General features: G+C 42.3%; 2 protein-coding genes across 2 annotated transcripts in view; one reads left to right on the top strand and one right to left on the bottom strand.

Annotated features, from left to right (window-relative positions):
* Window positions 1-17: 17 nt before the first annotated feature.
* LOC129849227 (peroxisomal membrane protein PEX16-like) lies at window positions 18-9,823 on the top strand. The gene is made up of 8 exons (XM_055916164.1): window positions 18-2,300; window positions 3,632-3,729; window positions 4,039-4,119; window positions 4,240-4,386; window positions 4,752-4,824; window positions 5,051-5,170; window positions 7,249-7,313; window positions 7,494-9,823. The coding sequence occupies exons 1-8, from the start codon at window positions 2,233-2,235 to the stop codon at window positions 7,550-7,552; spliced, it is 711 nt and encodes a 236-aa protein (XP_055772139.1). The 5' UTR covers window positions 18-2,232; the 3' UTR covers window positions 7,553-9,823.
* A 3,030-nt stretch (window positions 9,824-12,853) lies between these two features.
* LOC129849226 (ADP-ribosylation factor GTPase-activating protein 2-like) overlaps window positions 12,854-27,865 on the bottom strand; it is a gene marked incomplete at its 5' end in the record, with an annotated part of 29,576 nt that continues 14,564 nt past the window's right edge. The window contains 3 exons of the mRNA XM_055916163.1: window positions 12,854-13,235; window positions 25,301-25,422; window positions 25,546-25,636. Coding sequence (XP_055772138.1) covers window positions 13,215-13,235; window positions 25,301-25,422; window positions 25,546-25,636 — 234 coding nt within the window. The remainder of the gene's footprint in view (window positions 13,236-25,300; window positions 25,423-25,545; window positions 25,637-27,865) is intronic.

Genomic DNA, 27,865 nt, shown 5'->3' with positions numbered 1-27,865 from the left:
TAACCTTACCCATGGTGAGGTCCACCTCCACCTGGTCAATCACACTAGTCTAACCCTACCCATGGTGAGGTTCACCTCCACCTGGTCAATCACACTAGTCTAACCCTACCCATGGTGAGGTTCACCTCCACCAGGTCAATCACAATAGTCTAACCTTACCCATGGTGAGGTCCACCTCCACCAGGTCAATCACAATAGTCTAACCTTACCCATGGTGAGGTCCACCTCCACCTGGTCAATCACACTAGTCTAACCCTACCCATGGTGAGGTTCACCTCCACCTGGTCAATCACACTAGTCTAACCCTACCCATGGTGAGGTTCACCTCCACCAAGTCAATCACAATAGTCTAACCTATGGTGAGGTCCACCTCCACCTGGTCAATTACAATAGTCTAACCTTACCCATGGTGAGGTCTACCTCCACCAAGTCAATCACAATAGTCTAACCTTACCCATGATGAGGTCCACCTCCACCAGGTCAATCACAATAGTCTAACCTTACCCATGGTGAGGTCTACCTCCACCTGGTCAATCACAATAGTCTAACTTTACCCATGGTGAGGTCCACCTCCACCAGGTCAATCACAGTAGTCTTACCCATGGTGAGGTCCACCTCCACCAGGTCAATCACAATAGTCTAACCTTACCCATGGTGAGGTCCACCTCCACCAGGTCAATCACAATAGTCTAACCTTACCCATGGTGAGGTCCACCTCCACCTGGTCAATCACAATAGTCTAACCTTACCCATGGTGAGGTCTACCTCCACCAAGTCAATCACAATAGTCTAACCTTACCCATGGTGAGGTCCACCTCCACCTGGTCAATCACAATAGTCTAACCCTACCCATGGTGAGGTCCACCTCCACCAGGTCAATCACAATAGTCTAACCTTACCCATGGCGAGGTCCACCTCCACCAGGTCAATCACAATAGTCTAACTTTACCCATGGTGAGGTCCACCTCCACCAGGTCAATCACAATAGTCTAACCTTACCCATGGTGAGGTCCACCTCCACCTGGTCAATCACAATAGTCTAACCTTACCCATGGTGAGGTCCACCTCCACCTGGTCAATCACAATAGTCTAACCCTACCCATGGTGAGGTCCACCTCCACCAGGTCAATCACAATAGTCTAACCTTACCCATGGCGAGGTCCACCTCCACCAGGTCAATCACAATAGTCTAACTTTACCCATGGTGAGGTCCACCTCCACCAGGTCAATCACAATAGTCTAACCTTACCCATGGTGAGGTCCACCTCCACCTGGTCAATCACAATAGTCTAACCTTACCCATGGTGAGGTCCACCTCCACCAGGTCAATCACAATAGTCTAACCCATGGTGAGGTCCACCTCCACCAGGTCAATCACAATAGTCTAACCCATGGTGAGGTCCACCTCCACCAAGTCAATCACAATAGTCTAACCTTACCCATGATGAGGTCCACCTCCACCAGGTCAATCACAATAGTCTAACCTTACCCATGGTAAGGTCTACCTCCACCTGGTCAATCACAATAGTCTAACTTTACCCATGGTGAGGTCCACCTCCACCAGGTCAATCACAATAGTCTAACCCATGGTGAGGTCCACCTCCACCTGGTCAATCACAATAGTCTAACCCATGGTGAGGTCCACCTCCACCAGGTCAATCACAATAGTCTAACCCATGGTGAGGTCCACCTCCACCAGGTCAATCACAATAGTCTAACCTTACCCATGGCGAGGTCCACCTCCACCAGGTCAATCACAATAGTCTAACCTTACCCATGGTGAGGTCCACCTCCACCAGGTCAATCACAATAGTCTAACCCTACCCATGGTGAGGTCCACCTCCACCAGGTCAATCACAATAGTCTAACCCATGGTGAGGTCCACCTCCACCTGGTCAATCACAATAGTCTAACCCTACCCATGGTGAGGTCCACCTCCACCAGGTCAATCACAATAGTCTAACCTTACCCATGGTGAGGTCCACCTCCACCAGGTCAATCACAATAGTCTAACTTTACCCATGGTGAGGTCCACGATAGTCTACATATGTGCTGGGTTGTGTTCATTGGGCACAAAATGGAAGAAAACACTCTGAAACAGGGAAGTGCTATCGGAACTGACTGTGCAATCCCTGACCATGTGTGTGTGTGCGGTATTTTGTTCAGTCTCTCTCTCAGCAGAGGCTTCTCACCTGGCTGTCAGTGGTGGAGTACGTGGAGGTGTTCCTGGAGATGGGGGCCACCAAGCTGTGTGGGGAGGGAGGTCGCTGGCTGGTCATAGTGCTCATCCAGGTCACTAAGTAAGGAATGAAGGAGCCCCTCGTGGAGCGATATCTAACCAACGCTTTCACTTGATCCCTTTTGATCCATCTACAACATGCTGTATAGTTTGAAAAGTCAAATAAATATGCATGGATACAGGGATTAGTAAAGACAATGAGATATGCAGTGATACATGGATTAGTAAAGAGTGAGATATTCAGTGATATATGGATTAGTGAGATATTCAGTGATACATGGATTAGTAAAGAGTGAGATATTCAGTGATACATGGATTAGTAAAGAGTGAGATATTCAGTGATACTTGGATTAGTAAAGACAATGAGATATTAAGTGATACATGGATTAGTAAAGGACAATGACATTCAGTGATACATGGATTAGTAAAGAGTGAGATATTCAGTGATACTTGGATTAGTAAAGACAATGAGATATTAAGTGATACATGGATTAGTAAAGGACAATGACATTCAGTGATACATGGATTAGTAAAGAGTGAGATATTCAGTGATACTTGGATTAGTAAAGACATTGACATATTCAGTGATACATGGATTCGTAAAGAGTGAGATATTCAGTGATACATGGATTAGTAAAGAGTGAGCTATTCAGTGATACATGGATTAGTAAAGAGTGAGATATTCAGTGATACATGTATTAGTAAAGTGAGATATTCAGTGATACATGGATTAGTAAAGAGAGATATTCAGTGATACTTGGATTAGTAAGGACAATGAGATATTCAGTGATACATGGATTAGTAAAGAGTGAGCTATTCAGTGATACATGGATTAGTAAAGAGTGAGATATTCAGTGATACATGTATTAGTAAAGTGAGATATTCAGTGATACATGGATTAGTAAAGAGAGATATTCAGTGATACTTGGATTAGTAAGGACAATGAGATATTCAGTGATACATGGATTAGTGAGATATTCAGTGATACTTGGATTAGTAAAGACAATGAGATATTCAGTGATACATGGATTAGTAAAGGACAATGACATGTTCAGTGATACATGGATTAGTAAAGACAATGAGATATTCAGTGATACATGGATTAGTAAAGGACAATGAGATATTCAGTGATACAGGGATTAGTAAAGACAATGAGATATTCAGTGATACATGGATTAGTAAAGACAATGAGATATTCAGTGATACATGGATTAGTAAGGACAATGGCAGCCTGTAGGTCTAATATTATAAAGTGCTTTTCTTTAGATTGTCTCTGATGGTTGAAAAACGTCATGGTTACTGGGATGTTATGTTGCATGGTGTTACATTCCATTTCTCTCCTTCCACCTCACTCCTCTCTCTGTTCTTTCTCTCTGTCCAACATTTCTCCAGAGCCGTCTTGCGCTTCCTACTGCTCTTCTGGTACAAATCTGGCATGCAGACTTCCCCTCCTATTACCCCACTGGACAGGGAGGCACAGGGAGGCAACGGTAACAGAAGTCAAGAGTTTGCACGTCGGCATATATTTTATGTTGAACACATTTGTTTTTAATAATGCAGGGTGTCTGGCAGATACCGCTGTATCCAAACAATACGACTTAAACATGACTCTCTTTGTTCATTTGATTCAAAACAACTTTGGGGCAGTTCTGTGTCCGCTTCTTGTTCTGCTATCTCATTGGCTATAACCAATGTGCCAATGTCCTTGGTCGCACCATATACTGCAGAGTTCACAATCTAGACAACATGGAACTACTACCTGGACATAAATATATTTCTGTACCTCTCCCTCCTTACAGATGAGGACCATGATGACCACCAGGATGACAGCTCCTTCGTGGGCCAGCGGTCAGGGAGGGTGATGAGGCCGTTGGGCAATGGTAAGACTACACATGTTCCAGTACAATGTTTGCATTCAGGACCGTGCCAATACTATTTATCAGGAATGTACTATCTGTTCCTTACCTCTCTGTCTCTCTCGCTGTCTCTCTGTCTCTCAGCTCCCTCTCTGCAGGCCCGTCTGTGGGCAGCCCCCAGTAGGGAGAAGAGGTGTAATGTGGAGGAGGATCTGACCTCTAGTCCCACTGCCCTGGGGGTCCAGGAGACCATAGCAGAGTCCATGTACATCGGACGCCCGCTGGTACACTGTATCCTTCCTACTCTGGGACTCTGCCACAGAGACACTAGATAATTAAACGTGCACAATGTCATCACATGATTACTGCCTCTATAGATTCTGGTCTGGTACGGCAGCTATAAAGTACATTGGCTGAAATGGTTGCATGATTCCATATCATACCTCTGAATGGCCTAGAAGCATTCTGTTCATCTTAACAGCACGTCCCTTACTAGTGGGATACATCACTGCACTGTATATACAGTATACTAGTATTTGACCTAATCAATGGTAAAGGAAACCTCAAGGATTTCTCATTCTAACTCCAGTCAGTCTATACTTTGGAATGTGTTACTTCAGAGGGTGTGTTTTTCTCAACACTGCTCCCAAACGCAGTGCTCTGCCTGGGAATGTGTGGGAGAGGCTCCTGGAAACCGTGGCTCGTATCTGGAGCCATGGAAATGACCAGGTAACCATGCTCTCTTCTCTTTACACTGACATGTGCTAAGAGGAATCACAAAAGAAATGCACACACTGACTGGGCACATGATATATGCATGATATGTGTTCCACTATTAAAACAAAATAGCCGTAGACATACTCTTCTATACAGGCCATTTAAAAGCTGTGTCATGAAGGAGGCACTGAAACATGAGTGGGATAAAGAGGTATCCCCTGGTCTGTTCTCTCCACAGTTTTGGTTTGATGAGTGACACTAAGTCTCTGAACCGGCGGGAGAGGGCGGAGGTGAGGAGGAGGGCCTTTCTGCTTCTGTACTACCTGCTCCGCTCCCCTTTCTACAACACATTCTCTGAGTGAGTAGAATCACAACTACAACACATTCTCTGAGTGAGTAGAATCACTACACATTCTCTGAGTGAGTAGAATCACTACACATTCTCTGAGTGAGTAGAATCACTACACATTCTCTGAGTGAGTAGAATCACAACACATTCTCTGAGTGAGTAGAATCACAACTACAACACATTCTCTGAGTGAGTAGAATCACAACACATTCTCTGAGTGAGTAGAATCACAACACATTCTCTGAGTGAGTAGAATCACAACACATTCTCTGAGTGAGTAGAATCACAACACATTCTCTGAGTGAGTAGAATCACAACACATTCTCTGAGTGAGTAGAATCACAACACATTCTCTGAGTGAGTAGAATCACAACACATTCTCTGAGTGAGTAGAATCACAACACATTCTCTGAGTGAGTAGAATCACAACACATTCTCTGAGTGAGTAGAATCACAACACATTCTCTGAGTGAGTAGAATCACAACACATTCTCTGAGTGAGTAGAATCACAACACATTCTCTGTGTGAGTAGAATCACTACACATTCTCTGTGTGAGTAGAATCACTACACATTCTCTGAGTGAGTAGAATCACTACACATTCTCTGAGTGAGTAGAATCACTACACATTCTCTGAGTGAGTAGAATCACTACACATTCTCTGAGTGAGTAGAATCACTACACATTCTCTGAGTGAGTAGAATCACTACACATTCTCTGAGTGAGTAGAATCACTACACATTCTCTGAGTGAGTAGAATCACTACACATTCTCTGAGTGAGTAGAATCACTACACATTCTCTGAGTGAGTAGAATCACTACACATTCTCTGAGTGAGTAGAATCACTACACATTCTCTGAGTGAGTAGAATCACTACACATTCTCTGAGTGAGTAGAATCACTACACATTCTCTGAGTAGAATCACTACACATTCTCTGAGTAGAATCACTACACATTCTCTGAGTAGAATCACTACACATTCTCTGAGTAGAATCACTACACATTCTCTGAGTAGAATCACTACACATTCTCTGAGTAGAATCACTACACATTCTCTGAGTAGAATCACTACACATTCTCTGAGTAGAATCACTACACATTCTCTGAGTAGAATCACTACACATTCTCTGAGTAGAATCACTACACATTCTCTGAGTAGAATCACTACACATTCTCTGAGTAGAATCACTACACATTCTCTGAGTAGAATCACTACACATTCTCTGAGTAGAATCACTACACATTCTCTGAGTAGAATCACTACACATTCTCTGAGTAGAATCACTACACATTCTCTGAGTAGAATCACTACACATTCTCTGAGTGAGTAGAATCACTACACATTCTCTGAGTGAGTAGAATCACTACACATTCTCTGAGTGAGTAGAATCACTACACATTCTCTGAGTGAGTAGAATCACTACACATTCTCTGAGTGAGTAGAATCACTACACATTCTCTGAGTGAGTAGAATCACTACACATTCTCTGAGTGAGTAGAATCACTACACATTCTCTGAGTGAGTAGAATCACTACACATTCTCTGAGTGAGTAGAATCAGAACTACAACAGAAAACTAAATGTATGCTGTTTTCTAATTCTCGTAGATATATTTGATGGCTTACACATTTATGCATTGGATGGTTCTTTCATTGTGCATGTTCCCGCCTATAAATATCTGGGCTTATAGCCTACAAAACTCCCTACATCTCAACTCTCTAGTGCCTGTAGGGCAGTTTAGGAATTTAATGTTGAAGAAATGTAATGAGAATTGCAACTGTTTGGATTGAATGTAAATGATTGTACAGCATTTGTGGTGTTTGAAGCTGTAGTGTTGATTCTGTAATTTGTAGTTTATTTTATTTGTATTGATCATTTTGGATTTGTTGTATTGTTGTCCTCAGGGCACCATTGTAAACTAGACTCTGGTCTTAATGGGTTCCCCTGAATAAAATACATTCAAGTAAAATCAAAACCAACAGATTCTCTGGCTAGAGAAGTTCTTTACCATAATGACCATTGGAACGTGGCATATTTTCTATCATGTGTGCTGCTTTTTAAGCCTTTTGATTTTGTTTCACGTAGGACAAAGATCCTGTTCCTACTCCGATTTCTGTCAGACAACGTTCCCGGCGTCGGGCTGGTTGCTCGTAAGTGTTTACTTTTTATAGAAACCAAGCATCTGAAAATGGCATGGGATGCATTTGTTCCATTGTTTACCTTTTTGGTGGTCCACTGTCTGCTGACATGCACTGTGGCTTCCAAATTCTGCCAATCAATGTGTTCATTGTCCTGATTGGCTTAACCTTAACCTCCACTTGTCCTTCCAGGACCTCTAATGGATTACCTACCTGTCTGGCAGAAGATCTACTTCTATAACTGGGGCTGAGGGCAAGAGGTGGTTGAAGGTCACCTGGCCAGCTGGATAGGGATCGACACTAAAGAGGGAGACCCTCAGTAAAATACAGAGACAGAGACACACAGGGACTCAAGTCCCCCACAGACTCACTGGAAAACCTGCGCTGGTTAATCTGCTCCATTTCAACTGGGACCCTCAAATAAGATCCAACATGCAGTTATGTTGCTAGGGCATGCCAGAGTACCTTACGGATCCTTCCGTTCTGTTGCTAGGGCATGCCAGAGTACCTTATGGATCCTTCCGTTCTGTTGCTAGGGCATGCCAGAGTACCTTACGGATCCTTCCGTTCTGTTGCTAGGGCATGCCAGAGTACCTTACGGATCCTTCCGTTCTGTTGCTAGGGCATGCCAGAGTACCTTACGGATCCTTCCGTTCTGTTGCTAGGGCATGCCAGAGTACCTTATGGATCCTTCCGTTCTGTTGCTAGGGCATGCCAGAGTACCTTACGGATCCTTCCGTTCTGTTGCTAGGGCATGCCAGAGTACCTTACGGATCCTTCCGTTCTGTTGCTAGGGCATGCCAGAGTACCTTACGGATCCTTCCGTTCTGTTGCTAGGGCATGCCAGAGTACCTTACGGATCCTTCCGTTCTGTTGCTAGGGCATGCCAGAGTACCTTACGGATCCTTCCGTTCTGTTGCTAGCGCATGCCAGAGTACCTTACGGATCCTTGCCTTTTGCATTCCCTCCTTTATTTTTGTAATCTGAGTGATATCTGTCATATCTTCCTTCAGACTGATCTTGAGCCAATGATTATATGATGAATTGATGCTGATTTAGTTTTCTTATTTTGTAAACTATACATTACCCAGTGGTGTTATTGACCGAGTGGTATGAGATATCTTTGGCACCGCTGGTGATGATCACCATCTTGTCAGTCAGTTTTGCTGTCTGTCACTGGGAACAATCCCTCCTAAATGTCTCCAGTTAAACAACCCACTACAGCTAGCCCTGATGGGTTCTGTGCAGTTGGTCCTACAGCATTACATCAAATTACTTTGAGGTTGGTTGAAGTTCTCTCTATGGGGCTGTCCCAATATCTAATTTCTCCCAAAGTGTGCACTTGTTCATGCCTTCCCACATCTAGATATGTATTTGGCATGGGCTAGTGGGAGTTTCCACCATATTTCGTATACTAGTCAATTCCTTTCAAATCTGTGAAGGGATGTTAATTGCCAGGAAGGGACATTAATTGGAAGGAGAGAATTGGGCCCTTATGTTTGTCAGATTGGCACAGTGGGTAGAAAAACAAATGAACAATGTATGTGACCATGATATGGAATCTAACATTTGTATATTAAATATATGCTGTATTCTCATTTAACTAGGCAAGTCAGTTAAGAACAAATTCTTATTTACAATGACGGCCTAGGAACAGTGGGTTAACTGCCTTGTTCAGGGGCAAAACAACATTTTTACCTTGTCAGCTCTGGGATTAAATCCAGCAACCTTTCGGTTACTGGCCCAAAGCTCTAACCACTAGACTACCTGCCGTCCCGTCTAATTGTTACTTAATTGAGGTTGAGAATTAAGAATCGATTTGTAGTTTTTCCAGACTACTTGAAGACAACCATCTGGAAATACATTGAAACCGGGTTGTTTTCCCTGTGTGATAAAAGTGTTGATGATTGGGGGAAGTGGAATGTTGTGGCTGTTGAAGATGATTGGGGGAAGTGGAATGTTGTGGCTGTTGAAGATGATTGGGGGAAGTGGAATTTTGTGGCTGTTGAAGATGATTGGGGGAAGTGGAATGTTGTGGCTGTTGAAGATGATTGGGGGAAGTGGAATGTTGTGGCTGTTGAAGATGATTGGGGGAAGTGGAATGTTGTGGCTGTTGAAGATGATTGGGGGAAGTGGAATGTTGTGGCTGTTGAAGATGATTGGGGGAAGTGGAATGTTGTGGCTGTTGAAGATGATTGGGGGAAGTGGAATGTTGTGGCTGTTGAAGATGATTGGGGGAAGTGGAATGTTGTGGCTGTTGAAGATGATTGGGGGAAGTGGAATGTTGTGGCTGTTGAAGATGATTGGGGGAAGTGGAATGTTGTGGCTGTTGAAGATGATTGGGGGAAGTGGAATGTTGTGGCTGTTGAAGATGATTGAGGGAAGTGGAATGTTGTGGCTCTGAGTGCCTTTTCAAAAGTTGACTTACCAGAGGAAAAAGGAAAGGTCTAATGTACTTATTTGAAATTGTGTGAATGTTTATGAGTCCTATAAATGTGTTCAATAAATCAACAGAATAATAATCTGGTACCACCCAGTCAGTTTATTTTAGGTAGGTTTTCATAACTACCATTACTTTGCTGTTATGAAATGTGCTACTACGGCTGCATTTACACACACTGTACAAATGAGATCAGCTCTGATTGGGGGAAAAAAAGATCCGAATTGGGCAGCATTTGTAAACACAGCCCTTGTCATGCAGACAATTAGGATTCAGTCCATGAACTTAACAGCGGGGAACCAGAGTGATGGATTTCAATCTTTATTGACACAAATCTAACTCTTTTTGTAGCCTACAATAAATAACTTTTGTTTTCATGGGTCATTGGGATAGCCATTCAGGCTTTATTCATCACTAGGGGGACAGACCGGGCCGCATGAGGGCATGGGTGAACACACTCAAACCCATGGTGCCAGTCATGGGTGAACACACTCAAAACAATACCCATGGTGACAGTCATGCCTTAAAAATAAATGAGAAGTTGTCAACAGGTCAGTGGTGGTATAGTCCAGAGATTTCCTTCAAACTCAGTCCTGGGCTGCCCCGTGCACGTTTTGGTTTTTGCCCTAGCACTACACAGCTGCTAAAAAAAACGTGTCAAGCTTTGAATATTTTAAACTCAGCTGTGTAGTGTTAGGGCGAAAACCAAAACGGGGCCCCAGGATCAAGTTTGGAGCTTACCACAAAACACTGATCTCAACAAACACACGGCTGTTAGAGAAACAGGAGATGCCTTTTGAATGTCCTTCCAACAGACAACCATCTAACATGTCCATCAGTGGAGGCTGCTGAGGGGAGGACGGCTCATAATGGTCGGACTGAACGGAATGGCATCAAACACCTGGAAACCATGTGTTTGATACCATTCCACAGATTCTGCTCCAGCCATTACCACGAGCCCATCCTCCCCAATTAAGGTGCCATCAACCTCCTGTGGTGTATATCAAACTAAGGGGACTGTCCAGAACGGTGTAACCTTCTCCAGTCCATTACTGCTGCCGCGATGCAGCCCGGGAATGAGAGCCTCAACTCTGTAATGATCATCTCAGCAAGCACCAATAAAATAGACGGAAAGGGGACCTCCATACAAAACAGACAATGGCGTTAAATGACTTTGAACCAAGTGCATATCTAGTGCTATGGAAGGTGCTAGATCAACCCCCGCTACTACTACCAATGGTGACATTCAAGGTCATCTTTTTTTGTAGTCGCAGAATATATATATCAATCTTCTGAGATGAGCAACTACAAAACAGACATCCTGGAACACCAACCGTTGGTATAATGCAATTCCACCTTCCAGGCTCTGTGATACCAGACACCCTTTCTGTTCATGATGAGATATCAGATAGAAATGTATTGTGTAGAACATACACTAGTCAGGAACAAGAGATAATCACGTCACCTCTATATGTATTATATAGTATTTTTACCTGTTACATCCATTCATATATTTTCTTTGCCAAATAAGACATTCGTGACTGGACCTTCTCAAATAGTAGAGGTACCCCTGTTCTAGACGTTACACCTCACTGAATTTACCCCCAGGGTTCCATTTGACCAAGGGTGGTAGGCTCCTCTTCCCCGTTCTCTCATTTTGATAGGCAGGTCACCAGAAATGAACATAAAACAACGAGGGACTGAGTGGCAGCCAGGCTCTGTCCAGTCACAGGTTTTACAACAATCTGATCAGCATGCCTTCCATTAGTCATTGCTCCTGCCATTCAACAAGATGGTACAGAATGAGGGATCAAACTCCCATTTAGAACAGAATGGAGGGATCAAACTCCCATTTAGAACAGAATGAGGGATCAAACTCCCATTTAGAACAGAATGGAGGGATCAAACTCCCATTTAGAACAGAATGGAGGGATCAAACTCCCATTTAGAACAGAATGAGGGATCAAACTCCCATTTAGAATAGGAATGAGGGATCAAACTCCCATTTAGAACAGAATGAGGGATCAAACTCCCATTTAGAACATAATGAGGGATCAAACTCCCATTTAGAACAGAATGGAGGGATCAAACTCCCATTTAAAACAGAATGAGGGATCAAACTCCCATTTAGAACATAATGAGGGATCAAACTCCCATTTAGAACAGAATGAGGATCAAACTCCCATTTAGAACGAATGAGGGATCAAACTCCCATTTAGAACAGAATGGAGGGATCAAACTCCCATTTAAAACAGAATGAGGGATCAAACTCCCATTTAGAACATAATGAGGGATCAAACTCCCATTTAGAACAGAATGAGGGATCAAACTCCCATTTAGAACAGAATGAGGGATCAAACTCCCATTTAGAACAGAATGAGGGATCAAACTCCCATTTAGAACAGAATGAGGGATCAAACTCCCATTTAGAACAGAATGAGGGATCAAACTCCCATTTAGAACAGAATGAGGGATCAAACTCCCATTTAGAACAGAATGAGGGATCAAAGTGTGTTTCTCGACATCAGAGGTTAATATGGCTTCCCAAAGTTTGTGTGGTGTGATTGTGTAAACCCAGTGACTGGACAAGCATAGACTGAAGGAGACCACCATCCACATTCTTACCAGCATCACCATTCAGTCGAAGCACCCGATCATTCCTAACACACACTGAACTCTTTCTGTTGAAAAAGGCTGAAAGCCAACCTTTCTTCTGACCCGACTGAAAACCTTTCAGACCCTGGTGAAGAACTCACATTACACTGCAAGATGGGCTAGGTCATTACGTTTCTAAAATATACCCCCCCGGTCCATCTCCTGACCTTGGTAGACTCAGTCAGAGTGGAGGTGTTGCGTTTGATTCCTGCTGTGTGGAGTTCAGTTAAAACATCCTTACAATTTAACTTGGTGTGATTAACTCCATTCGACCAGAGAATGTCATCCATTGTCGTGGTAACTAAAATGGAAACGGATAAATCAACCGTACTGGACCACTGCTTCCCTTTGATGATGTTAATGCTGAATGGTTAAACATCAACGTCTGTTCAAATAGTGAGACACGGTTGAAAACACACAGGAAAAACAATGTCAAAAAGCATAGTACGAGAGAGGATTGGTTATCATATCATTCGTAGAGAATACTTTATATCATTAATATTTGTTGAAATCAGAGACCAAAACAGTATAGAAAACAAGACTAGTTAGAACAGGAAAAAAAATACTTTACACCTTCCAGAGCTTTCTTCGCTGAAAATAAAACTTTGTCTCACTCTCTATAAAGTGGATGGACAGAAACGGGGTTGGGGGGGGGGGGGGGTGTAGGGTCCCCCTCCATTCATGCAATCTCTCTTCCCTTCTCTCACTACAGATACCAGTCAGTAGTGATTTGCTCTGTCCCCCCCCTCCACTCTCTATCAGTATGACGTCATGGCTCCCTCTCCCCCTGCAGCTGGGTGTTGGTCGTCCTGGTCTCTTCAGTAAGCGCCATAGCGATCCTAAAAACAAACACAAGAAGCTGGGTCAGCACATTAAGATCCATCTAGTGACGTTTTCCTACCAATACTAGAGAACAGAGCGGTATGTTTTCCTACCAATACTAGAGAACAGAGCGGTATGTTTTCCTACCAATACTAGAGAACAGAGCGGTATGTTTTCCTACCAATACTAGAGAACAGAGCGGTATGTTTTCCTACCAATACTAGAGAACAGAGCGGTATGTTTTCCTACCAATACTAGAGAACAGAGCGGTATGTTTTCCTACCAATACTAGAGAACAGAGCGGTATGTTTTCCTACCAATACTAGAGAACAGAGCGGTATGTTTTCCTACCAATACTAGAGAACAGAGCGGTATGTTTTCCTACCAATACTAGAGAACAGAGCGGTATGTTTTCCTACCAATACTAGAGAACAGAGCGGTATGTTTTCCTACCAATACTAGAGAACAGAGCGGTATGTTTTCCTACCAATACTAGAGAACAGAGCGGTATGTTTTCCTACCAATACTAGAGAACAGAGCGGTATGTTTTCCTACCAATACTAGAGAACAGAGCGGTATGTTTTCCTACCAATACTAGAGAACAGAGCGGTATGTTTTCCTACCAATACTAGAGAACAGAGCGGTATGTTTTCCTACCAATACTAGAGAACAGAGCGGTATGTTTTCCTACCAATACTAGAGAACAGAGCGGTATGTTTTCCTACCAATACTAGAGAACAGAGCGGTATGTTTTCCTACCAATACTAGAGAACAGAGCGGTATGTTTTCCTACCAATACTAGAGAACAGAGCGGTATGTTTTCCTACCAATACTAGAGAACAGAGCGGTATGTTTTCCTACCAATACTAGAGAACAGAGCGGTATGTTTTCCTACCAATACTAGAGAACAGAGCGGTATGTTTTCCTACCAATACTAGAGAACAGAGCGGTATGTTTTCCTACCAATACTAGAGAACAGAGCGGTATGTTTTCCTACCAATACTAGAGAACAGAGCGGTACGTTTTCCTACCAATACTAGAGAACAGAGCGGTACGTTTTCCTACCAATACTAGAGAACAGAGCGGTACGTTTTCCTACCAATACTAGAGAACACAGCGGTACGTTTTCCTACCAATACTAGAGAACACAGCGGTATGTTTTCCTACCAATACTAGAGAACAGAGCGGTACGTTTTCCTACCAATACTAGAGAACAGAGCGGTACGTTTTCCTACCAATACTAGAGAACAGAGCGGTACGTTTTCCTACCAATACTAGAGAACAGAGCGGTACGTTTTCCTACCAATACTAGAGAACAGAGCGGTATGTTTTCCTACCAATACTAGAGAACAGAGCGGTACGTTTTCCTACCAATACTAGAGAACAGAGCGGTACGTTTTCCTACCAATACTAGAGAACAGAGCGGTACGTTTTCCTACCAATACTAGAGAACAGAGCGGTATGTTTTCCTACCAATACTAGAGAACAGAGCGGTACGTTTTCCTACCAATACTAGAGAACAGAGCGGTACGTTTTCCTACCAATACTAGAGAACAGAGCGGTATGTTTTCCTACCAATACTAGAGAACAGAGCGGTATGTTTTCCTACCAATACTAGAGAACAGAGCGGTACGTTTTCCTACCAATACTAGAGAACAGAGCGGTATGTTTTCCTACCAATACTAGAGAACAGAGCGGTATGTTTTCCTACCAATACTAGAGAACAGAGCGGTATGTTTTCCTACCAATACTAGAGAACAGAGCGGTATGTTTTCCTACCAATACTAGAGAACAGAGCGGTATGTTTTCCTACCAATACTAGAGAACAGAGCGGTATGTTTTCCTACCAATACTAGAGAACAGAGCGGAAGTTTTCCTACCAATACTAGAGAACAGAGCGGTATGTTTTCCTACCAATACTAGAGAACAGAGTGGAAGTTAATACTAGAGAACAGAGCGGTATGTTTTCCTACCAATACTAGAGAACAGAGTGGAAGTTCCACCATACTAGAGAACAGAGCGGTATGTTTTCCTACCAATACTAGAGAACAGAGTGGAATTAATACTAGAGAACAGAGCGGTATGTTTTCCTACCAATACTAGAGAACAGAGTGGAATTAATACTAGAGAACAGAGCGGTATGTTTTCCTACCAATACTAGAGAACAGAGTGGAATTAATACTAGAGAACAGAGCGGTATGTTTTCCTACCAATACTAGAGAACAGAGCGGTATGTTTTCCTACCAATACTAGAGAACAGAGCGGTATGTTTTCCTACCAATACTAGAGAACAGAGCGGTATGTTTTCCTACCAATACTAGAGAACAGAGCGGTATGTTTTCCTACCAATACTAGAGAACAGAGCGGTACGTTTTCCTACCAATACTAGAGAACAGAGCGGTATGTTTTCCTACCAATACTAGAGAACAGAGCGGTATGTTTTCCTACCAATACTAGAGAACAGAGTGGAATTAATACTAGAGAACAGAGCGGTATGTTTTCCTACCAATACTAGAGAACAGAGCGGTATGTTTTCCTACCAATACTAGAGAACAGAGCGGTATGTTTTCCTACCAATACTAGAGAACAGAGCGGTATGTTTTCCTACCAATACTAGAGAACAGAGCGGTATGTTTTCCTACCAATACTAGAGAACAGAGCGGTACGTTTTCCTACCAATACTAGAGAACAGAGCGGTACGTTTTCCTACCAATACTAGAGAACAGAGCGGTACGTTTTCCTACCAATACTAGAGAACAGAGCGGTATGTTTTCCTACCAATACTAGAGAACAGAGCGGTATGTTTTCCTACCAATACTAGAGAACAGAGCGGTATGTTTTCCTACCAATACTAGAGAACAGAGCGGTATGTTTACCTACCAATACTAGAGAACAGAGCGGTATGTTTTCCTACCAATACTAGAGAACAGAGCGGTATGTTTTCCTACCAATACTAGAGAACAGAGCGGTATGTTTTCCTACCAATACTAGAGAACAGAGCGGTATGTTTTCCTACCAATACTAGAGAACAGAGCGGTATGTTTTCCTACCAATACTAGAGAACAGAGCGGTATGTTTTCCTACCAATACTAGAGAACAGAGCGGTATGTTTTCCTACCAATACTAGAGAACAGAGCGGTATGTTTTCCTACCAATACTAGAGAACAGAGCGGTATGTTTTCCTACCAATACTAGAGAACAGAGCGGTATGTTTTCCTACCAATACTAGAGAACAGAGCGGTATGTTTTCCTACCAATACTAGAGAACAGAGCGGTATGTTTTCCTACCAATACTAGAGAACAGAGCGGTATGTTTTCCTACCAATACTAGAGAACAGAGCGGTATGTTTTCCTACCAATACTAGAGAACAGAGCGGTATGTTTTCCTACCAATACTAGAGAACAGAGCGGTATGTTTTCCTACCAATACTAGAGAACAGAGCGGTATGTTTTCCTACCAATACTAGAGAACAGAGCGGTATGTTTTCCTACCAATACTAGAGAACAGAGCGGTATGTTTTCCTACCAATACTAGAGAACAGAGCGGTATGTTTTCCTACCAATACTAGAGAACAGAGCGGTATGTTTTCCTACCAATACTAGAGAACAGAGCGGTATGTTTTCCTACCAATACTAGAGAACAGAGCGGTATGTTTTCCTACCAATACTAGAGAACAGAGCGGTATGTTTTCCTACCAATACTAGAGAACAGAGCGGTATGTTTTCCTACCAATACTAGAGAACAGAGCGGTATGTTTTCCTACCAATACTAGAGAACAGAGCGGTATGTTTTCCTACCAATACTAGAGAACAGAGCGGTATGTTTTCCTACCAATACTAGAGAACAGAGCGGTATGTTTTCCTACCAATACTAGAGAACAGAGCGGTATGTTATCCTACCAATACTAGAGAACAGAGCGGTATGTTTTCCTACCAATACTAGAGAACAGAGCGGTATGTTTTCCTACCAATACTAGAGAACAGAGCGGTATGTTTTCCTACCAATACTAGAGAACAGAGCGGTATGTTTTCCTACCAATACTAGAGAACAGAGCGGTATGTTTTCCTACCAATACTAGAGAACAGAGCGGTATGTTTTCCTACCAATACTAGAGAACAGAGCGGTATGTTTTCCTACCAATACTAGAGAACAGAGCGGTATGTTTTCCTACCAATACTAGAGAACAGAGCGGTATGTTTTCCTACCAATACTAGAGAACAGAGCGGTATGTTTTCCTACCAATACTAGAGAACAGAGCGGTATGTTTTCCTACCAATACTAGAGAACAGAGCGGTATGTTTTCCTACCAATACTAGAGAACAGAGCGGTATGTTTTCCTACCAATACTAGAGAACAGAGCGGTATGTTTTCCTACCAATACTAGAGAACAGAGCGGTATGTTTTCCTACCAATACTAGAGAACAGAGCGGTATGTTTTCCTACCAATACTAGAGAACAGAGCGGTATGTTTTCCTACCAATACTAGAGAACAGAGCGGTATGTTTTCCTACCAATACTAGAGAACAGAGCGGTATGTTTTCCTACCAATACTAGAGAACAGAGCGGTATGTTTTCCTACCAATACTAGAGAACAGAGCGGTATGTTTTCCTACCAATACTAGAGAACAGAGCGGTATGTTTTCCTACCAATACTAGAGAACAGAGCGGTATGTTTTCCTACCAATACTAGAGAACAGAGCGGTATGTTTTCCTACCAATACTAGAGAACAGAGCGGTATGTTTTCCTACCAATACTAGAGAACAGAGCGGTATGTTTTCCTACCAATACTAGAGAACAGAGCGGTATGTTTTCCTACCAATACTAGAGAACAGAGCGGTATGTTTTCCTACCAATACTAGAGAACAGAGCGGTATGTTTTCCTACCAATACTAGAGAACAGAGCGGTATGTTTTCCTACCAATACTAGAGAACAGAGCGGTATGTTTTCCTACCAATACTAGAGAACAGAGCGGTATGTTTTCCTACCAATACTAGAGAACAGAGCGGTATGTTTTCCTACCAATACTAGAGAACAGAGCGGTATGTTTTCCTACCAATACTAGAGAACAGAGCGGTATGTTTTCCTACCAATACTAGAGAACAGAGCGGTATGTTTTCCTACCAATACTAGAGAACAGAGCGGTACGTTTTCCTACCAATACTAGAGAACAGAGCGGTATGTTTTCCTACCAATACTAGAGAACAGAGCGGTATGTTTTCCTACCAATACTAGAGAACAGAGCGGTATGTTTTCCTACCAATACTAGAGAACAGAGCGGTATGTTTTCCTACCAATACTAGAGAACAGAGCGGTATGTTTTCCTACCAATACTAGAGAACAGAGCGGTATGTTTTCCTACCAATACTAGAGAACAGAGCGGTATGTTTTCCTACCAATACTAGAGAACAGAGCGGTATGTTTTCCTACCAATACTAGAGAACAGAGCGGTATGTTTTCCTACCAATACTAGAGAACAGAGCGGTATGTTTTCCTACCAATACTAGAGAACAGAGCGGTATGTTTTCCTACCAATACTAGAGAACAGAGCGGTATGTTTTCCTACCAATACTAGAGAACAGAGCGGTATGTTTTCCTACCAATACTAGAGAACAGAGCGGAATGTTCAATACTAGAGAACAGAGCGGTATGTTTTCCTACCAATACTAGAGAACAGAGCGGTATGTTTTCCTACCAATACTAGAGAACAGAGCGGTATGTTTTCCTACCAATACTAGAGAACAGAGCGGTATGTTTTCCTACCAATACTAGAGAACAGAGCGGTATGTTTTCCTACCAATACTAGAGAACAGAGCGGTATGTTTTCCTACCAATACTAGAGAACAGAGCGGTATGTTTTCCTACCAATACTAGAGAACAGAGCAGTATGTTTTCCTACCAATACTAGAGAACAGAGCGGTATGTTTTCCTACCAATACTAGAGAACAGAGCGGTATGTTTTCCTACCAATACTAGAGAACAGAGCGGTATGTTTTCCTACCAATACTAGAGAACAGAGCGGTATGTTTTCCTACCAATACTAGAGAACAGAGCGGTATGTTTACCTACCAATACTAGAGAACAGAGCGGTATGTTTACCTACCAATACTAGAGAACAGAGCGGTATGTTTTCCTACCAATACTAGAGAACAGAGCGGTATGTTTTCCTACCAATACTAGAGAACAGAGCGGTATGTTTTCCTACCAATACTAGAGAACAGAGCGGTATGTTTTCCTACCAATACTAGAGAACAGAGCGGTATGTTTTCCTACCAATACTAGAGAACAGAGCGGTATGTTTTCCTACCAATACTAGAGAACAGAGCGGTATGTTTACCTACCAATACTAGAGAACAGAGCGGTATGTTTTCCTACCAATACTAGAGAACAGAGCGGTACGTTTTCCTACCAATACTAGAGAACAGAGTGGAATTAATACTAGAGAACAGAGCGGTATGTTTTCCTACCAATACTAGAGAACAGAGCGGTACGTTTTCCTACCAATACTAGAGAACAGAGCGGTATGTTTTCCTACCAATACTAGAGAACAGAGCGGTATGTTTTCCTACCAATACTAGAGAACAGAGCGGTATGTTTACCTACCAATACTAGAGAACAGAGCGGTATGTTTACCTACCAATACTAGAGAACAGAGCGGTATGTTTTCCTACCAATACTAGAGAACAGAGCGGTATGTTTTCCTACCAATACTAGAGAACAGAGCGGTACGTTTTCCTACCAATACTAGAGAACAGAGCGGTACGTTTTCCTACCAATACTAGAGAACAGAGCGGTATGTTTTCCTACCAATACTAGAGAACAGAGCGGTATGTTTACCTACCAATACTAGAGAACAGAGCGGTATGTTTTCCTACCAATACTAGAGAACAGAGCGGTATGTTTTCCTACCAATACTAGAGAACAGAGCGGTATGTTTTCCTACCAATACTAGAGAACAGAGCGGTATGTTTTCCTACCAATACTAGAGAACAGAGCGGTATGTTTTCCTACCAATACTAGAGAACAGAGCGGTATGTTTACCTACCAATACTAGAGAACAGAGCGGTATGTTTTCCTACCAATACTAGAGAACAGAGCGGTACGTTTTCCTACCAATACTAGAGAACAGAGTGGAATTAATACTAGAGAACAGAGCGGTATGTTTTCCTACCAATACCAGAGAACAGAGCAGTATGTTTTCCTACCAATACTAGAGAACAGAGCGGTATGTTTTCCTACCAATACTAGAGAACAGAGCGGTATGTTTTCCTACCAATACTAGAGAACAGAGCGGTATGTTTTCCTACCAATACTAGAGAACAGAGCGGTATGTTTTCCTACCAATACTAGAGAACAGAGCGGTATGTTTACCTACCAATACTAGAGAACAGAGCGGTATGTTTACCTACCAATACTAGGGAACAGAGCGGTATGTTTTCCTACCAATACTAGAGAACAGAGCGGTATGTTTTCCTACCAATACTAGAGAACAGAGCGGTATGTTTTCCTACCAATACTAGAGAACAGAGCGGTATGTTTTCCTACCAATACTAGAGAACAGAGCAGTATGTTTTCCTACCAATACTAGAGAACAGAGCGGTATGTTTACCTACCAATACTAGAGAACAGAGCGGTATGTTTTCCTACCAATACTAGAGAACAGAGCGGTACGTTTTCCTACCAATACTAGAGAACAGAGTGGAATTAATACTAGAGAACAGAGCGGTATGTTTTCCTACCAATACTAGAGAACAGAGCAGTATGTTTTCCTACCAATACTAGAGAACAGAGCGGTATGTTTTCCTACCAATACTAGAGAACAGAGCGGTATGTTTTCCTACCAATACTAGAGAACAGAGCGGTATGTTTTCCTACCAATACTAGAGAACAGAGCGGTATGTTTTCCTACCAATACTAGAGAACAGAGCGGTATGTTTACCTACCAATACTAGAGAACAGAGCGGTATGTTTTCCTACCAATACTAGAGAACAGAGCGGTATGTTTTCCTACCAATACTAGAGAACAGAGCGGTATGTTTTCCTACCAATACTAGAGAACAGAGCGGTATGTTTTCCTACCAATACTAGAGAACAGAGCGGTATGTTTTCCTACCAATACTAGAGAACAGAGCGGTATGTTTTCCTACCAATACTAGAGAACAGAGCGGTATGTTTACCTACCAATACTAGAGAACAGAGCGGTATGTTTTCCTACCAATACTAGAGAACAGAGCGGTATGTTTTCCTACCAATACTAGAGAACAGAGCAGTATGTTTTCCTACCAATACTAGAGAACAGAGCGGTATGTTTACCTACCAATACTAGAGAACAGAGCGGTATGTTTTCCTACCAATACTAGAGAACAGAGCGGTATGTTTTCCTACCAATACTAGAGAACACAGCGGTATGTTTTCCTACCAATACTAGAGAACAGAGCGGTATGTTTTCCTACCAATACTAGAGAACAGAGCAGTATGTTTTCCTACCAATACTAGAGAACAGAGCGGTATGTTTACCTACCAATACTAGAGAACAGAGCGGTATGTTTTCCTACCAATACTAGAGAACAGAGCGGTACGTTTTCCTACCAATACTAGAGAACAGAGTGGAATTAATACTAGAGAACAGAGCGGTATGTTTTCCTACCAATACTAGAGAACAGAGCAGTATGTTTTCCTACCAATACTAGAGAACAGAGCGGTATGTTTTCCTACCAATACTAGAGAACAGAGCGGTATGTTTTCCTACCAATACTAGAGAACAGAGCGGTATGTTTTCCTACCAATACTAGAGAACAGAGCGGTATGTTTTCCTACCAATACTAGAGAACAGAGCGGTACGTTTTCCTACCAATACTAGAGAACAGAGCGGTATGTTTTCCTACCAATACTAGAGAACAGAGCGGTATGTTTTCCTACCAATACTAGAGAACAGAGCGGTACGTTTTCCTACCAATACTAGAGAACAGAGCGGTATGTTTTCCTACCAATACTAGAGAACAGAGCGGTATGTTTTCCTACCAATACTAGAGAACAGAGCGGTATGTTTACCTACCAATACTAGAGAACAGAGCGGTATGTTTTCCTACCAATACTAGAGAACAGAGCGGTATGTTTTCCTACCAATACTAGAGAACAGAGCGGTATGTTTTCCTACCAATACTAGAGAACAGAGCGGTATGTTTTCCTACCAATACTAGAGAACAGAGCGGTATGTTTTCCTACCAATACTAGAGAACAGAGCAGTATGTTTTCCTACCAATACTAGAGAACAGAGCGGTATGTTTTCCTACCAATACTAGAGAACAGAGCGGTATGTTTTCCTACCAATACTAGAGAACAGAGCAGTATGTTTTCCTACCAATACTAGAGAACAGAGCGGTATGTTTTCCTACCAATACTAGAGAACAGAGCGGTATGTTTTCCTACCAATACTAGAGAACAGAGCGGTACGTTTTCCTACCAATACTAGAGAACAGAGCGGTATGTTTTCCTACCAATACTAGAGAACAGAGCGGTATGTTTTCCTACCAATACTAGAGAACAGAGCGGTATGTTTTCCTACCAATACTAGAGAACAGAGCGGTATGTTTTCCTACCAATACTAGAGAACAGAGCGGTATGTTTTCCTACCAATACTAGAGAACAGAGCAGTATGTTTTCCTACCAATACTAGAGAACAGAGCGGTATGTTTACCTACCAATACTAGAGAACAGAGCGGTATGTTTTCCTACCAATACTAGAGAACAGAGCGGTACGTTTTCCTACCAATACTAGAGAACAGAGTGGAATTAATACTAGAGAACAGAGCGGTATGTTTACCTACCAATACTAGAGAACAGAGCAGTATGTTTTCCTACCAATACTAGAGAACAGAGCGGTACGTTTTCCTACCAATACTAGAGAACAGAGCGGTATGTTTACCTACCAATACTAGAGAACAGAGCGGTATGTTTTCCTACCAATACTAGAGAACAGAGCGGTATGTTTTCCTACCAATACTAGAGAACAGAGCGGTATGTTTTCCTACCAATACTAGAGAACAGAGCGGTATGTTTTCCTACCAATACTAGAGAACAGAGCAGTATGTTTTCCTACCAATACTAGAGAACAGAGCGGTATGTTTTCCTACCAATACTAGAGAACAGAGCGGTATGTTTTCCTACCAATACTAGAGAACAGAGCAGTATGTTTTCCTACCAATACTAGAGAACAGAGCGGTATGTTTTCCTACCAATACTAGAGAACAGAGCGGTATGTTTTCCTACCAATACTAGAGAACAGAGCGGTATGTTTTCCTACCAATACTAGAGAACAGAGCGGTATGTTTTCCTACCAATACTAGAGAACAGAGCGGTATGTTTACCTACCAATACTAGAGAACAGAGCGGTATGTTTACCTACCAATACTAGAGAACAGAGCGGTATGTTTTCCTACCAATACTAGAGAACAGAGCGGTATGTTTTCCTACCAATACTAGAGAACAGAGCGGTATGTTTTCCTACCAATACTAGAGAACAGAGCGGTATGTTTTCCTACCAATACTAGAGAACACAGCAGTATGTTTTCCTACCAATACTAGAGAACAGAGCGGTATGTTTTCCTACCAATACTAGAGAACAGAGCGGTATGTTTTCCTACCAATACTAGAGAACAGAGCGGTATGTTTTCCTACCAATACTAGAGAACAGAGCGGTATGTTTTCCTACCAATACTAGAGAACACAGCGGTATGTTTTCCTACCAATACTAGAGAACAGAGCGGTATGTTTTCCTACCAATACTAGAGAACACAGCGGTACGTTTTCCTACCAATACTAGAGAACACAGCGGTATGTTTTCCTACCAATACTAGAGAACAGAGCGGTATGTTTTCCTACCAATACTAGAGAACACAGCGGTACGTTTTCCTACCAATACTAGAGAACACAGCGGTATGTTTTCCTACCAATACTAGAGAACAGAGCGGTACGTTTTCCTACCAATACTAGAGAACAGAGCGGTATGTTTTCCTACCAATACTAGAGAACAGAGCGGTATGTTTTCCTACCAATACTAGAGAACACAGCGGTATGTTTTCCTACCAATACTAGAGAACAGAGCGGTATGTTTTCCTACCAATACTAGAGAACAGAGCGGTATGTTTTCCTACCAATACTAGAGAAAAGAGCAGTGATCATTAGGAACCAAACTGAAGAAAACTGACAAACAGGGAGAGACCACCTGGACTTGTTCAAAACAAATGCTCAATTCATGTTTTCAGTTGCAAAACCTTTTCCGTTGTGTGTCCTACTAGACAATAGACAGGACAATAGAGTTTCTCTGTATGTGTAATTGTATTGTGTTGAGGCGTCTCTGGTCCTGTAGAGTTTCTCTGTATGTGTAATTGTATTGTGTTGAGGTGTCTCTGGTCCTGTAGAGTTTCTCTGTATGTGTAATTGTATTGTGTTGAGGTGTCTCTGGTCCTGTAGAGTTTCTCTGTATGTGTAATTGTATTGTGTTGAGGTGTCTCTGGTCCCGTAGAGTTTCTCTGTATGTCTAATTGTATTGTGTTGAGGTGTCTCTGGTCCCATAGAGTTTCTCTGTATGTGTAATTGTATTGTGTTGAGGTGTCTCTGGTCCCATAGAGTTTCTCTGTATGTGTAATTGTATTGAGGTGTCTCTGGTCCTGTAGAGTTTCTCTGTATGTGTAATTGTATTGTGTTGAGGTGTCTCTGGTCCCATAGAGTTTCTCTGTATGTGTAATTGTATTGTGTTGAGGTGTCTCTGGTCCCATAGAGTTTCTCTGTATGTCTAATTGTATTGTGTTGAGGTGTCTCTGGTCCTGTAGAGTTTCTCTGTATGTGTAATTGTATTGAGGCGTCTCTGGTCCTGTAGAGTTTCTCTGTATGTGTAATTGTATTGAGGTGTCTCTGGTCCTGTAGAGTTTCTCTGTATGTGTAATTGTATTGTGTTTAGGTGTCTCTGGTCCTGTAGAGTTTCTCTGTATGTGTAATTGTATTGTGTTGAGGTGTCTCTGGTCCTGTAGAGTTTCTCTGTATGTGTAATTGTATTGTGTTGAGGCGTCTCTGGTCCTGTCACCTGTATGGTGTTCATGACGCCGTTGGCCAGCACGGCCATCTTGCCCGCCACAGTCTTCACCCCCTGTTTGAACTGAGCAATGTCTGGCCCCGTCGGCAGCACACTCTCATAACCTGCTGCCCCTACAGAGACAGAGATCACAAACACAAACACACACACACATTACCAAATAGTCAAACACACTCATAACCTGCTGCCCCTACAGAGACAGACAGAGATCACAAACACACAACATTAACCCTTACCTGTGTCACGGTCACTCCCGTCCCCAAACAGGTCAGCAGAGCTGATGGACGTGTTGCCAGACAGGCCCTCCAGACGTGTCTTAGCCTCATACTGGGGAATGACAGAATGACACCATCTCATTAGACAACACCATCTCATTAGACAACACCATCGCATTCGCTTGACTAGCCAACACCAACAACACCATCCTTAGACTAGACAACACCATCTCATTAGACTAGTCAACACCATCTCATTAGACTAGACAACACCATCTCATTAGACTAGACAACACCATCTCATTAGACTAGACAACACCATCTCATTAGACTAGACAACACCATCTCATTAGACTAGACAACACCATCTCACTAGACTAGTGAACACCATCTCATTAGACTAGTCAACACCATCTCATTAGACTAGTCAACACCATCTCATTAGACTAGACAACACCATCTCATTAGACTAGACAACACCATCTCATTAGACTAGTCAACACCATCTCATTAGACTAGACAACACCATCTCATTAGACTAGTCAACACCAACAACACCATCCTTAGACTAGACAACACCATCTCATTAGACTAGTCAACACCAACAACACCATCCTTAGACTAGACAACACCATCTCATTAGACTAGTCAACACCATCTCATTAGACTAGTCAACACCATCTCATTAGACTAGACAACACCATCGCATTAGACTAGACACCACCAACAACACCATCTCATTAGACAACACCATCTCATTAGACTAGACAACACCATCTCATTAGACTAGTCAACACCATCTCATTAGACTAGACAACACCATCTCATTAGACTAGACAACACCATCTCATTAGACTAGTCAACACCATCTCATTAGACTAGTCAACACCAACAACACCATCTCATTAGACTAGACAACACCATCTCATTAGACTAGTCAACACCATCTCATTAGACTAGACAACACCATCTCATTAGACTAGTCAACACCATCTCATTAGACTAGTCAACACCATCTCATTAGACTAGTCAACACCATCTCATTAGACTAGTCAACACCATCTCATTAGACTAGACAACACCATCTCATTAGACTAGTCAACACCATCTCATTAGACTAGTCAACACCATCTCATTAGACTAGACAACACCATCTCATTAGACTAGTCAACACCATCTCATTAGACTAGACAACACCATCTCATTAGACTAGACAACACCATCTCAGACTAGACAACACCATCTCAGACTAGACAACACCATCTCAGACTAGTCAACACCATCTCAGACTAGTCAACACCATCTCATTAGACAACACCATCTCATTAGACAACACCATCTCATTAGACAACACCATCTCATTAGACAACACCATCTCATTAGACAACACCATCTCATTAGACAACACCATCTCATTAGACAACACCATCTCATTAGACTAGACAACACCATCTCATTAGACTAGACAACACCATCTCATTAGACTAGTCAACACCATCTCATTAGACTAGACAACACCATCTCATTAGACTAGACAACACCATCTCATTAGACTAGACAACACCATCTCATTAGACTAGACAACACCATCTCATTAGACTAGACAACACCATCTCATTAGACTAGACAACACCATCTCATTAGACTAGACAACACCATCTCATTAGACTAGACAACACCATCTCATTAGACTAGACAACACCATCTCATTAGACTAGACAACACCATCTCATTAGACTAGACAACACCATCTCATTAGACTAGACAACACCATCTCATTAGACTAGACAACACCATCTCATTAGACTAGTCAACACCAACAACACCATCCTTAGACTAGACAACACCATCTCATTAGACTAGTCAACACCATCTCATTAGACTAGTCAACACCATCTCATTAGACTAGTCAACACCATCTCATTAGACAACACCATCGCATTCCCTTGACTAGTCAACACCATAGACACCATCTCATTAGTTTAGGGTTGATCCCATTTAAACTGGTCGATTGTTTGGTCGATATGCTGTTGGTCGACCGATATTTCTTTAGTTGAGCAGTCAGCCGCAATACTATAATAATTTTTTAATGGTGTACAAGACACCGGTCTGATTGGCGCCTGTCTGATTGGACTGATCCATTGTGGAGGCCGTGGGGATGGAACAGTCCATCACTAAGACATGTGCTGCTGAAATTCTATATGGTTATATTACATAAGAACAATGGTGCAACACTAATAGAAATAGTCTTTTATCACAAATGCGCTTGGATAGCGGTCGCTGTCCGCGGTTCTGAAACATCAGTGCACTGTTGAATTGGAGCCTTTTCCTAGACCATGTT

The sequence above is a fragment of the Salvelinus fontinalis genome, unplaced genomic scaffold (assembly GCF_029448725.1).
Source record: "Salvelinus fontinalis isolate EN_2023a unplaced genomic scaffold, ASM2944872v1 scaffold_1395, whole genome shotgun sequence".
NCBI lineage: Eukaryota > Metazoa > Chordata > Actinopteri > Salmoniformes > Salmonidae > Salvelinus > Salvelinus fontinalis.
This window is presented reverse-complemented; position numbering and strand designations above follow the sequence as displayed.